The sequence below is a fragment of the Egretta garzetta genome, unplaced genomic scaffold (genome assembly GCF_000687185.1).
Source record: "Egretta garzetta isolate BGI_Z169 unplaced genomic scaffold, ASM68718v1 scaffold297, whole genome shotgun sequence".
NCBI classification, from domain to species: Eukaryota; Metazoa; Chordata; class Aves; order Pelecaniformes; family Ardeidae; genus Egretta; species Egretta garzetta.
The window spans coordinates 598624-613056 of record NW_009260410.1 but is presented as its reverse complement, the minus strand read 5'-3'; the positions used below and the strand labels follow the sequence as shown (position 1 = coordinate 613056).

The following is a 14433-nucleotide window of genomic DNA, read 5'->3' as shown; positions in this document are numbered from 1 at the left end:
TCCTCTAACAAGAGTCATTTATTATCTTGATGTACACTGCATTTAAGTTCAATTTTTGTCTATTAGGAAATAATGTGAATTCACACAGATGTTACTTGTCTATTGGGAAGAAAGAAAAAAAAAAACCCTATGTCTTTTGGATGCTGCAATTTACATGAAGGCAGGTCAGAATGCCCTTGGTAATGGCATGAGACAGTGGGTGTTAAAGCCTTGGTTTAAAGAAACCAATTATAACAAAATAAAACATTATGGCAATTCATGCATAGTGTGCTTGAGCAGCAATACTGTCAGTGGGAGGCACATGGGAAGTGAATGAGGCCTTGAATAGATGAAGAAAGAGATATAGGAGACTCACTCACTCTTGGACTAACTAGAAAAGCTGCTTTAATCTCACTGTATCTTTTTTCTCCCTCTTTCTCCCTCACTATCTCTTCAGGACTTTAGAAGATTCAATTAAGGGATTTCAGGGAGACAAACGTTTCAGGGAGATTATACTGCCTATCAGAGAGACTTTTTTTTTATTTAAAACACCAAGTGCTTTATGCATGTGCAGCACTAGTAGCTGCTAACATCATGAGTGCCTTAAGTCATGTCTTCTTTTCAGTCAGGCTTTCCTTGTATAATCTTCCATTAAAAAAAAAAAAAAAAATCACAGGAATCTTCCTAGGTAGATTCATGTAGAATAGGAGTTCCCGTGCAGTCATTTAATGTGGACCTGCCAGGCCCACTACAGCCTTCTCCCCAGCCTGGTTCACATTGCTTCGCTATGCCAAACTGGGAGATATAGGCTAAGGGCTCCACTGTACAGACCACGCTCGGTGAGGAACAAGAGAAAGGATCTATTTCTGGTTAAACATAAAATTGCAATCTCCCGATGCCAGAAGAACTATGGAGAGGGAACTCTGGGATGCCGCAGAGATATCTTGGATCTTAATCCTGATGACGTCGCCTCTCAACTGTGTGATGCAGCACTGCAGGCTGAGGAGTAAGTGCAGTGTTCAAACCTGCCCCAGGGACTGCAGGCAGATGCAACCATGTGGTCTGAACCAGCTCTGTTTATGCTCACTGGGACTAAATATCCCCATAACCGGTTATACCTCTTCTATTACTTTAGCAGTCACTGTCTTGCTTCACACACATATCTGGCACGTGCTGAAACATCATGTCTAAGGCTTCTTCCTGAAAGACCCCTCCCTCTGCCCTAGCTCTTCCCAAGGCAGCTATCTGGGACTGAGACCCTCCAAGAAACCTGTAGACTTGAAGAGGTAAGAGGACCTCAGAAATAAGTATCAGAGGGGTAAGAAGGAAAAGGGGAAAACCAAAACAACGCTATGTCTGCACTGGAACAGGCTGCCCAGGGAGTTTGTGGAGTCTCCTTCTCTGGAGATATTCAAAACCCGCCAGGATGATGTTCTGTGCAACATGCTCTAGGTGAACCTGCTTTAGCAGGGGGGTTGGACTAGATGATCTCCCAAGGTCCCTTCCAACCCTTGCCATTCCGTGATTCTGTGATGTCTAAATCTTCGGAAATTTAAAAAAGTAAATGGTTTTGAATCATCCTCATTACCAGAAGGATCCTCATAATGCTGTCAGAGTAGTAACTGTAAATCCTATATCTCAGAATGAAAGTTGAGGCCCCTGCTGAAAGGCTCATATGGTGACTAGCACTAGTTTCCAAAGTCCTACTTTAACAGATAGATAAAAATACCTGGGAAAAGAGGGGGGTGCCCATACGTCAGTTGTTCTACCTACTTCTGGCCTTTTTTTGTAAAGAAAAGCATATTTCATCTGGAAACACACAGAGATAGAAACAGTTATAATTGCCACTGATGAATCAATGCAGTATCAAGCAGGCATTAAAGGCAGCTGGACAGCTGAGTCTCATGACAGGAAACGAAAAGCCCTTCCTTGCCAGCAGTTGTGGTTGCTCTGATAGTTTTGTCTTTATTAGAGACACTGAGGTTTAAAGGCTTCCAGAGATAATGGGAATAAACCAGGAATACAAAAGAGAGCTCTACCAGAAGGTGCATTTGTAACAACCCACAAGTTGTTCCTCTCCTCAAAGCTTGTCCATTAGTGAAAAGACTGTTTCATTAGATTTGAATTTTTGAACTCTTTGCTCATGAGTAATTCTTAGCAAATGCTAGCTGAATCTAAGAGAAAAAACAGCTTTCTACTTACTTCCATTTATTGCTCTGTCTGGATTTGAAGCCTTCTCAGCAATAACAGAAACCATAGCAGATCTGGTTTTCTGTCTGCCATGAACTCTGCTGCCTTAGACCTTTGCAGCAGAGCTGTTAGGTCACAAGGACCACAATTATAGGGCACTTTCGCTGTTACTAGCCCCTTTTCCTTAGTAACTGATGTGTACCTCCAGTCCCCAAATCCTCAGTGTCTTAAATTCAGTTTAGGAAACAGCACAGCCAGCACTATTCATTAGAAAGATTCTCTGTAGAAGGTCCAGTTGCATGTCTCATTTGGGGGCTGTAGTGAGTCCATAGAAAGTTTCTGCTGTTGCCAGTCTAAAGGCCATTTCACCAAACTGTGGGTGAATGTTGGGATCATTTGCTCCAAAAACATGTAGAGTTGATTCTTCTTCTCCCTACAAATCAAATTGCTTTGACCTTACACCGTTAAACTTGTGCAATGGAATCAGTGGATTACAGCAGCCCCTGTGGTTGCAAAATAGGGTGAGCCATTTGGCCGCATACATCAGCTGTGAAAACAGAGGGTTGGTATGACACTGGTCTCAGTAGAATCAATCTGTGGGCTCCAAAATAACATCTAGTGATGTGGTAGCAATATGAAACACAAAAAATCTATGTCGCAAAAGCTGTGGGTTAAGTTTCATGATGCCTGGACCCTGTAAGAGCGTATTAGACAGGCAAGGAGCTAAGCTCACAAGGCCCAAGGTTAAGGTACAGGAAGCTAAGGGAAAGTGCAGCAGAGATGTTTGTGAAAACAGCATTAGATATGGATCTGCAAACAGGCTTAGCATCACCTGATGCACAAGGATGACCAAAATGAATACTGCAGATGAGTTGCATGTCATGCTTTCAGCTGACCACAGCCAGGTGGGAAAAGCATCTACGGTATTGCAAAAACAAGGTGCAAGGGGCAACACAGCAGTACAGATGACCAGAAGAGATTACTAGTTGTTGCTCAGCAAGTGAAAATACTTTCAGAGTCTATTAGACAAAACTGTGTTTTTGACATTTGAGCTTAAAGAACTCAAATTTGCTATAACCAAAGAAGATTGAGACTGAAACCTGAAAAGTTGGGATGGGGCTTAGTGAAAAGACAGGAAAGCTAGAAAAAGTTCGGAGGAAAAAAATTAAAAAGTAAATGAGCAGAGTTTTACATCATGCAATAAAAGATGGAAATACTTGCAAATAGGTAAGCCTACCCTGATCACAACTATCTCATCATTATTGCCAGCAGGACTAATTCACCTTAGCAAAATTAAGTGTTTTTTGCAGGGTTTGGTGGTTTCTTTTTTAAGCTGGCTGGTTTGCTTTGGCACAAATGCAGAGCAGGGGATGGCATAAAAATAAGAATACTTTAACTTGATGTTGTCACCAAGTTCTTTATGCTATGAAATCTTACCTTCCATTTTCCAGTGAAGAGCTACTTGCTTCTGAAGGAAAAATCACTCGAGTGGTTAGTGCCTCTGTGTTCTTTCTGTGTCTAATGTATCCTTCAACTACAGTGCAGTAGTTCCCTGTTTATCTTTCCTACTGTTATCAGTCCAATTTTGCACCTTTTTCTCATGGAAAACAATGTAGTATTCCACAGGCTTCTTCCATGACCATCTTTTTCAGATGGGTTTGTAACAGGATAAATTGAAAGTGATCTGAAACAAATTGTCTGATGCTGGAAAAAAAGATGGTGCTTAGTGGGTTTCTTTTCCAAGGATACCACCTGTCTTGTCTTGCTGGTGAAGGGTGGGGTTTTTTAGTGGGTGATGCTGATGAGAAAAAGGAGATGAGAGCAGACTTGTATGGAACTTTGACGGTTTCATTTTTTTCTAAAACCCTGGAGGGATGTGAATGTGACGAATCTCTAGTCTGGTCCCATCCTATTTGACTTGTCAGTTTTTTAATTCAGTCTGTAGGACTTGGATGAGGTTAATGATAGTACATACAACCTGCAACAAGGGCCAGTTGCAAGTGCTTAGAACAGTGCTACAAGATGAGGGATTTAAGATGGCCCTTTCCAAAGGAAACTTCTTGACTTCCCACAGTTGGTAGGGTTTTCTATAATGCTACATCCTGCCTACCACCATACGGTAGAGGTATATTAGCCTTCACTGAAGCCTGTATTTATTTACATATATACAGACACCCTCGTCCTGCCTTGCTTGACACACACGCACACACACACTCTCTCTCTCTCTCTCAACTAGATTATGTAAGGTCATATACAATACCTACACATCAGACTGGTACTTTTCAGACCTGAGCTGCAAAACATACAGGGTTTACAGCTTATATCAGGATTTATGCATTTGAAAATCAAGATTTCTAAATTTCCATTCCAACAATGCTCTCTCTTCCTTTTTCCCCTGCCCATCCCAACAATCATATATGTCATGTACATGAATGAGTTAATACCTTGGGTTTCTTGCAGGAGTGCAGGCTGTATATTTGTTGAAATGATCCAGGGCCAGCCAATATTTGCAGGAACTTCTGGTACTTGTGAAGAGCTGACGAAGATCTGGGCAGTGACTAAAATACACCCTGAAATGGCAGAGAAAAAGAATCCAGCCCCCTACTTAATTTTGAAGTCCTAAGCATAGGTCCTGTGAATAGCAGAAATAATTTGGTCCAATCTGCCAAGTTCATAGCAGACTTTGTAACCCGTTTTGTATTTGGCAACTTTCTTACAGACACAGGAGTAAATCAAATGACTTTCCTTTGATGTTTGTCATCTCATCAAAAATTTAAAGCCAATTAAAGTGACATCAAATTGAAGAAAGCATAAAAGGTGTGCAGGTACTACAAATTCTATTCCTTCTTGATAAATCCTTTACTTACTGTAGGATACAGCACACCATATTCTCACAAAGAAGCTCTAATACTGCTCTTAAACTACCTTGAAAATGGCAAGACCCTGAGGTTTGTTAGAGATCCTTCTTCATTTTAACTTGGAATATTTTGTATCATCCAGTTCATGGTGCAGCCTTGGAGACTGCTTTGGCATAATGGAAAGTGTGAAATTACTTTATAAAGGCAGCAGCGAGTGAGAGCAGACATATTCAGGAGCCTCTTAAGCTGTTCTTTCTGCTGGGGAAACTGAAATACAGAGCCACATCCTCAGCGTGGCTTGGTAGAATTGAGGCAGTTACCAGCAGTAGTGGATTCTGTATGTTCCCAACTGCTCGCTGCTGACCCTGTTACTGACTCTTCAGGAAGATCAACCTATAGATTCCTGTTGGGCTTTGCTGTAGGTGTCTGCCCTTTCACATCTCCTCCCAGGGATTTAATCTTCTGCACAGAGTGTTTCCCAAATGTGGGTTTTCAAAGGAGAAAGTACAGGAAAATGAAATTTGGAAAGTGGTGAGAAAGGACTTTATACCTAGAGTCTGTGTAAGTCAGATTTTTCCTTCTTAATCCCTTCATCCAGAAACGCTCCTGCCTGGTAGGGTTTTCTTCTCTGCTTTTAGCTAGAATGTGATAGAAAGACAGAGAATTGGGTCCAATTCTTAGACCTGAGTTCAGTCCATTTAAATAAATGCTGAATTTCTCTTTCATAGAGAGTGAAAAAAGAAAAGAATTATTGAGGGGAAAAAAAAAAATCCACACTTGGCCAATTAACAGGGTTCAAAGCCAGGGCAGGATCCAGTTTCCCAGAGTGTGAATGAAGGGTATCCTTCCACTTATGGCTCTGAAATCTCTGGATACATTTCCTGTGGTTTTGCAGTCAGAGGGTTATAGCCCTATCGTCATTTCTCTGGTATTATAACTAATACCGTGATTAATAGGATTTGTGCTATAGAAGGCAAAAACCCCCTTATTTAAAAATCATGAGGAAGCTTTAAGACCCATGAAATAATTAGTGCCTTTCACAGAAGGTTTTATGTTATTATACAGCCTGGAATGAGGCTCTGTGTTAGGCCAAGATTTCAAAGCTCCTTAGAGGCTTTCGATGCCTAACTTGAGATATTTTGCCGAGTGTGAGGTTCAGAACGGGGATTCCTACTGTTTTCTAATAGTCAGTTCCTTTCATGTACTAATAATAGAGGCACCCTACACTGGTTTAGAGACTGTCTGCATTTGTGTGCATGAGTCTACTATCACCCAGCATGCTCATCTCCATGTAGGACTGCTGGTTCAAACACTGTATAGATATATAGCTGGAAAATCCCCATTCTATGAAACGTGTTTGTCCTGTTGAATCATCAGGACTGACTGACTGTCATTTCACCAGCATTTCTTCTAGAGGATAGTGCCACCTTAAGCAGTCTGCATCCCCCATCTCTATCCCTGGCTGCTTTTTCTCCTGTGTCACCCCTCACTTATACATGGAGCTACATGAACTGGCAAACCTGTAATTTGGTTTTCTCCCTGGGTTACTCTAAATGAGAACAGTTTATTTACCCAGTTCATCATCTGGCTGCACAAACAGTAGCACTAATGACCAGTAGTAGCACTAATGACCACTAATGAAGGGATGACACGGGAGCAGGACCAAATGGGAAGGGGGCAAAAAGGAAGGAGCTACCTGGGCTGGCAGTGCTGTTTATGGAAGTATGGCCTGAGGGAATGCAAACTGCAGTGTCTCCAGTTTGCTCATGACGTGGAGGGTAAGCAAACCTGATAAACTTAACATCCATCATTCAAATTTCAAGAAATGAAGCATAGGTTTTGCATTCAAAAACTCCCTTGTTACTGATCAATTTTGTGCCGAGAAGGACTTCATGTGGGCTGGATTAGGCTGCAGCATGCCACCAGCATGCTTCTGTGGCTGAGCCGAACATGTGACAAATGAATGACTACAAGGCTGCTCTACAAAAAACATAAAATATAACTTCCCAAAAAAACTAAGCAAAATCAGCTAGGTTGATTCCTTCATCTGATTCGTCACAGGAGAAGCTAGCAGTTAGAGGGCAGAGAGAGAACACAACGATTTATACCAACTTAAAGCGCTTGCTGAAATGTGGGCATTGTAAATATGTTTCTGGCTGAAACTATGCCTCTTCCAAAGTGGACTGAACTGAGCTGCTCCAAGACCTTTCACTACAGTAAAAAGTACCTGCTTGGGGAAGCATGTCAGAGTAGCAAGTATAGAGCAGCTGTTTTGCTTTGTCTGATGGCATGGGCCAGAGAGTTAGTAATTAGATTTAGGGTGGATACACAACAGATAAAACAATCCCCAGAGTATAATTTATTTCAGTTAAAGAAATTGTCTGATCTGGCAAGGAATCTCATTAAAGGTTGGGGGGGGGGAAAGAAAAAACTATCACCTGCCCCATTACCTTGGAAATTCAAAACCAGATCCAAAGTCATGGGTTGTAAGAGCATCTTTTGTAAACACTCAGAAAAGATGTATATAAATCCATATTCGTATGGCATTCGGTGATTAGTACTCTGAATGCTTTTGCACCTCAACTCAGCAAAACTTAAGCATTTGCTGAAAACCTTAGGTAGCAAAGTACTGGCATGCACAAATAACTATTTTCTTCAATTCTTCACCAAAGAGAGGCAGAGTGCTAAGCTGACCCCAGAGAGTATGATGTTTCTGTGTACTGAACTTACCCAGCTCCCTCTGATGCCTTCAGGGCTGATGCCCGATGGCTCACAAGAAACCTTGAAGAATGAGGGCCCAGGTGAATGCAGGGATGGCACCTCAGAACACACACCTGGATTTCCGATGCAGAATATTTTAAAGGTTTTTCTGTGGCTTCCTGGAAAGCTAAGATGGTAGCAAAAGAGAGCAAATTCTGGATTCAGGTTCAGATTCCAGCTCTCTCTTTCCTGTGCACACAGAGTTGCTTTGGGCAGACCTGCCCTACTTATATGATATACACACCAGTCAAGAATGCATCCTCATCCAGCGCTGTCAAATTACCCTTGGTGCAAGCCACCTTCCAATATCCTCATATGGCTAAATGCCACAAGACACCTTCTCTTTGGGGAGCTTTCAAGCTTCCAAGGCTGATTTGGGGCAGCTTCCAAGACTGATTTCACAGATGAGCAGAGACAAAAGTCCTACCCCTTGGTCTTTGCTGTGGTGGGCTGAATCCATAAGCAGTTTGGAAACATGGGCCACAGCAATCCACCCTAGCTTGCTTCCCCCCACAGACCACCACGCTAATATGTGCCAGCCGTGAGATGCAGACCCTGCTTGTGGCTGTCTTCTCCAGGAAGCTGCAGTTGTCCTCACAGCTGTTTCCCAACTGTGAGTGAGAAAAGCAATCAGCTACCAGATGCATAGCAACTGCAACAGCCAGGCTTTATATTTCTTCCTTCTTTAATGTGATTTTTTTTTACTGATGCCTGTTTTCTTGCAATCTTATCGCAAGTTTCTGTGAGGCCGAGTTCCCCATATTATAGACCCCAGCTTTCACTTTAAGGAAAAAGAATTGTTTATAGTACGCAAAGTGTAACTAATGTGAGAAAAAGCTGATGTTGGAGAAGAGAAAGTTAATAAAAAACCCTGACATATTTCATGTTAAAATTTCACTGGTTTGTAAGGAAATCTGATAATTTGGGGGGCTGTCTGGATGATAAACTTTGAACACTTGGAGTTAACAGTACGCATTTATAATACAGTATCACATGCTGTGAACTCTTCTTAAATATGTGGCTTTACCCCTTTAGCACAACTCACCCATATCAATAGGCACAAGGCACTTTGCATGCGGTAAGTAATAATAATAACAACACTAAACATCCACAACTGCAACCGGCGCAGAAATCTAGATATGCTTGGTCTCACATATTTCAGCAACTAAAATGAGGCTGGAGGAGGCTTTACTGGCCTGGACTTTGCTCAGTGAGGACCTGCTTCTGAAGCCCACAATTCATAATAAAGGCCAGATACACTGCTGAAGCTCTGGACTTTTCAAGATGAGACACTGGACTGCTTTCTAGCACCTCCCAGTAGACCTGTCTGCCAGCTTTTCTTTTTCACCTCAAAACAGCAGGGGTTTCTATCGCAGCTCAGAGCCAGTGCTGCCGCTGAGTGTATTGGCCCCTGCCAGTGCAAGTGGACAGATTAAGTCCCCGGTGCAGCTCTGGCATAGGAGGACACCTTCAGCGGCAAAAGGAGCTGAATGATGTGACCCCTGGGCTGGCAAACACATGCAGGAGTGGCACCTGGCAGTGAGGCTGCATACGCCTTCACTGATGTTCCCAGCAGCAACAACATTCAATCTCAGCACGACCCTTTCCGCTATAAAATCATGTGCTAAAATGTCAGTGTCCTTTATGCGCAGTGGTAGATCCAACACAAGCCAGGGCGCTGTGAATCCGCGCTGGTTTACAGTAAAGGCCACAGTCTCTCTCCATTGAGACCGATTCCTCCAGCTCCACACCAAGACAGGGTACCAGCAGACAGATGTTATTGCTCTTCTCACTCTCTTTCTTCTTTTGCATAGGTATTGGGGGTCCCAACCGAGGACACCTGGCTAGGACTTTCCAAGCTCCCTAACTATAACCCAGGTAGGATTTAACTCACAAGAATGCCAGCCTTTTCTCTGAGCCACTGGCCACTTAATTTTTGCGTCAGTAATTCTCATTATGAAAAATCCTGTGCTTCAGTGTTACTAAATCCCTTGAGCTACTTAATGATACTGGTGTTGTAGGACCTACAACAACACTGGGATTGGCCTAGGATACAAGCAAAGGTACAGGTGTGGCAAAGTTGCCTCACTGAACGCTGGGCATACATGAGCTGATGGAAGATTTCATTGCTGCAAGTGCTGGCAATGTAGTTAGTCTCCACTCATCAAGTGCAAAGGACCAATGTCTCCTGGTTTAGACTGGAAAAGCTGACAGGTACCTGGAGACACAGTTTATCTGAACTCTCCTTATTTTTATGGAGATTGGTTTGGGGGCCTTTAAACCTCAGTTTTAAAGGTCACTGTCCCTGATTTTGATGTAGGCAAGGTGAGAAATCTGTGTGATTTATAAAGCTGGCTTCTTTTATTTCCACATGGGCTGGTAGAGAAGTCTGTGTCCTGGACTTCAAAGGGCCAGTTGTCTCTTATTTTGATGTGGGCAGGTTGAGAAGTATGCTTTGAAAAGCTAGCTCAGTCACTCTCCCTCTCCCCCTTTCTCTCTTTCTCTCTCTTTTTGTTTAATGTTTTCTCTTGGGAAAATATATTCAAGTGTCAGTGAGGGGGAAATGATGAGCACTGATTCTCAGCCTCTCAGCAGGATCATTCTCTAAGAGAAATATAAAAGTGAAATATTAAAAACCCTAGAATGTGAAATCTACCCATCTACAATCTAGCCATTCTCTCTCACTTGTACCCTAAGAGAGTGGTGGGGGGAGCCTGTCTATCTGGAAGGGGGAAAAAAGAGCAGGGGGGGAGAGGAGGAGGGAGAAGACGTGCTTTGAGCAAGAGGTTTACAGGTTTAGTAGAGCATAGTAACATCTTTTCAAAGAAGTGGGTGTTGGTCTGTGACCCAGTCCAAGATGCCCCTCCTTTGATTCTGGTGCATGAACACTAAACAGCCCCCATTTTCACATGGTAGCCGCGACTGGCTGAACAATAACCTGGTCTCACAGTCGAAAGGACTGGAATCCTTCACACAATTAGCTGAGACACATTAATCAAACCAGCGTGAAATGGGAATGTGTCGCTGTCCACAGCAAGTTTAATTTGGATAGGGAGCAAACACAGAGCAGACAGCTGGAGGAAGCACTTTCTTCTCTAAGTTGTTGAAGGCTTGGCTGGGTAGTCCACAAGTTGGGAAGGATAGTCTGGGAGGAAAGGAATGCTCATGTGTGGGACAGACTGATCACAACAAACTTTTTTTATGCCATTCATCTGCTCACACAAGGCCAAAAACTCTCAGTGATGATGATTACGTATCCCGATGCTATATAGAGGGACAATCTAAAAGTGCAGGAATTAAGGCTACGCTAGCAAAGAAACTAGTACAGACAACAGAGAATGTATGAGTGCTCAGAACTGCCCAGAGTCGTGACTCCCACTTAGCTCTATTTTGCCTGAGAAGCAGTGCTGTCCTCTGCCACAGGGGAGGGTGCCAGTGGCAGGGCTGGGAGGGAGAGGTCAGGCACCTAGGCAGCATGGAAATGGCTCCAGTAAAGACAAGTCTAGTCATCATAAGCAGTTTTCAAGTCTGAGTTGCTTTCAGGCTTGATAGAAAGTTTCCCTAATGGACTCCAGTGGGGCATAACTGACCTGTGCTGTGATCCAGTGACGCTGGTGCCTTTTCTGTCTGGAGCAGACAGAAATGCAGGAGTTAGAGGACATCTTCCTGTGGGAGCATCCCACCATGCTAGCAAACACATGGGAGAGGGGTGCTGAACCAGTATTTGGGGCAATAGCTGTGACAACTGGAGAGGCAGCATCCCTTTCCCCTCCTCAGAGCCTGCCTAAGGAGCTCTGAGCTGCTCCAGCCACGTACTGGAACCAAGCACTTGGCTCACACCTGGATTATACAATCCAGTATAGAAGAAGGTTAGTCATATAAGGTTGGACTATTTGCCCTAGTCATGAACTAAATCAAGTCAGTTTTCGATGGGGCTGCTGGTAAGAAGGCAAATTAGTCTCTTTGTTTAAAGATATTTGCCATTCACGTGCTCCTGTGCACTTCCCCTCTCTTCCCTGAAGCACAAGTGCTGTTCCCCTGTCCCAGGACACGCTCAGCCCAAGTGGAAGCTGTGGAGTCTGCCTGATAAAACCTTCTCTCTTGAGGTTATTTCCAACCCCGTCCTGAGAATCTGGGGTGCCTGGGATGGTTCAGATAAGCAAAAAAAAGTTCGTAGCACTTCCCCAAATCTGATGGCTTGAATGCTTTTAGCTAGTCCTATTGATGTTCCCAGTGAGCGCAGGCAGCAAACAAACAAACAGGTTCCTGCCCGAGGCAAAGAATGAACACGGGCAAAACAAAGCACCGAGGTGTGATCCTATTCTCATTGAAGTCGATGGCAAAACTCCCACTGGATTCAGCAGTGTAGGCTCAGCCCCAGACTGAGGTTGTTACTGGAAGGGTTCCTGGGCCAGGTGGGTTAGTAGGAATCTTTGAAATGAAAGCTGGAAACCTTTAGATGTTTTCCTGTCACTACTGTGGGCTTGAGAACATCCTGCTGCAGAATCTGAAGAGGAGATACAGCATGGGCTGTCGGGGCTGTCGGGGCTGTAGGGGCTGTAAGGGCTGTAGAGCTGTAGAGCCAGGCACAAGCCAGGGCAGCTGGAGGAAGAGCAGCTCCCCTACCCCCTCTATGGGCAACTGGCAAGGAATGAAATGTACAAAGGAGCATTTGAGCACCCTATGCCCCTGTGCCTTCTTGCGCAAAGAAGTTCAGAAATGGGCCTCATGCCCATTGCCTACCGTTTGCCAAAAATCTCAACCTGTGCCTGGCCCCAGGTGAATAGGAAGGATGGGTGAGCAACCCTTCTGTGGCCAGACCTACAGCAGCCATGTGGCCTGAAAGCATGGTTTTACCCCAGCCCTGGCTTGAGAACCAGTTCCTGAAGAACACGAAGGGTTGGGAAAGCTCCTGCCCCGTGTCCCAGCGTGCTCCCTGGCCCTCTCCCTGGCTCAGCAGGCTTAGGAGCCCTGCCCATAGCGACAAGGCTTTGCCCTGTGTTTGTTCATTTGTTCTGTTCCCCTCATTTTGCTTCCCCTGAAAGAGGCAGTTGTAGCTCTGTTAACACTATTTTTGAAAGCTCTCATGCTGTGTGAGCTCAAATCCTTGCATTAATCTACTGCTGTGTTCATTTCACTGTGCTGAAAAGCAGGGAGTTTAAATCCCCTCTAAACACCATTGGTGACACCAGAAGGCCAGTGTTTTGATCCAGCCCCATTAATGGTTACAAGTTTGAATCTAGACAGCAGGGGTCAAGGGCAGGAAAGGATTAGGACTCACAGCCCATGACATTACGCTAGTGCTTTTGCCAAACTGGGAATACTGGAGCGCCTGATGTACCAAGTTGTTTTTTGTTTCTTTTTTCTGACATTCGGATTCCAAAGAGTGGGGAACAGTGCTTATTTGTTTATAACATGATGAACTTGCTATGAGTGAGCTTTACTCCTTGATTTATCTCACAGGCTGACTAATCAAGTTTCCTATGGCAGGTAGTATCATTTCACCTTGCAGACACCGGTTTTACACTGGGCTTTTTCAGATGCAGCAATGATGTTTAAATTAAGCCTGGTTTTTCACATATCTGCAGGCTTTGCTACGCTGAATGAGATTTAGAAGCTTTCCAGGGTCAACTTCTGCTCCCGAGTACGGATTTTAAGTATCATCTGTTGCGTTTCCAAAATGTCACCAGCAGATGGAGGCAACAAGCAGGAGGCTCTGAAATGCAAACTTCAAATGACATTTTTGAGAAGCAGATGAAGTCTGCAGCCCGAGTGCTTCTCCTCCCCCCCCTTCTCCCCCCCCACTTTTTTTTATCTCAATTTTTATGCTGATGCTTCATTTAACAAATGGGATGGTTGGAAACTGAATTCTAAAACGATGAAATTTTTATTGTCATAATAAACTGCATGTGGCTTTGATCCCAAAGGGAAGAGCAGCTCCGCAGTATATGCTGGCCAGGCTGTGGGGAACCTTCCTATCTGTCTGGCACTGGGCACAGACTGCAGTTTCCAGCCTGCCACACAGACAGAGCTCTGCTTCTGTCCTGCAGCCACAGAGATTTCACTAATGAGAGAAATTTTCTCTGTGAGCCTGCAACCCTAGCACCGTCATCCAGCAGCACTTGGCATCCTCTTTCTCTCTCTTCATCAATTAGGAAAGTTTAACTTTTGTCCTCTGGCTTGCTTGCCTCATTATCAGTTCATTATTCACTTCCACCTGGGTTTTCATATAGGAAGGTATTTCCTCATTAGCACACACTGCCTTGCATACAGAGAGAAAATAAACCCAAGCGCTACCTTTCAGATCTACTCGTGTTGTTAAAAAAGCCAATCAGCCCGACACAATCCCATCATTTTATGTCTATATCATCAGTGTAAAACGATTAAATCAGTAGTTCTTCTACTTTTTGGAACGGTATCCAAATATTCTTTATCTCTTACCTTTAAGGAGTAGCTGTTTACATTGTTTTACAATTTTAGATTGGACTTAATCTTACAGTAGGGAAAATATTTACTGCTCTGTTCTTACCCTGCTCGACACAACGGTCAGTCAGGAGATTAATCTGAACTGATTTAAAGTGGATTAGTTAACTGCATTAAACCCTTGAGCAGAGACACACTGTTTTCTTACCCATATCTTCCATTT

The 14433-nt window shown here is 43.7% G+C and overlaps 1 protein-coding gene across 1 annotated transcript in view; it reads left to right on the top strand.

Annotated features, from left to right (window-relative positions):
• Positions 1–14433, top strand: part of CDK15 (cyclin dependent kinase 15) — a 36792-nt gene that overhangs the window by 11858 nt on the left and 10501 nt on the right. Inside the window, 2 exon segments of the mRNA XM_035899113.1 lie at positions 4630–4723; positions 9602–9665. Coding sequence (XP_035755006.1) covers positions 4630–4723; positions 9602–9665 — 158 coding nt within the window.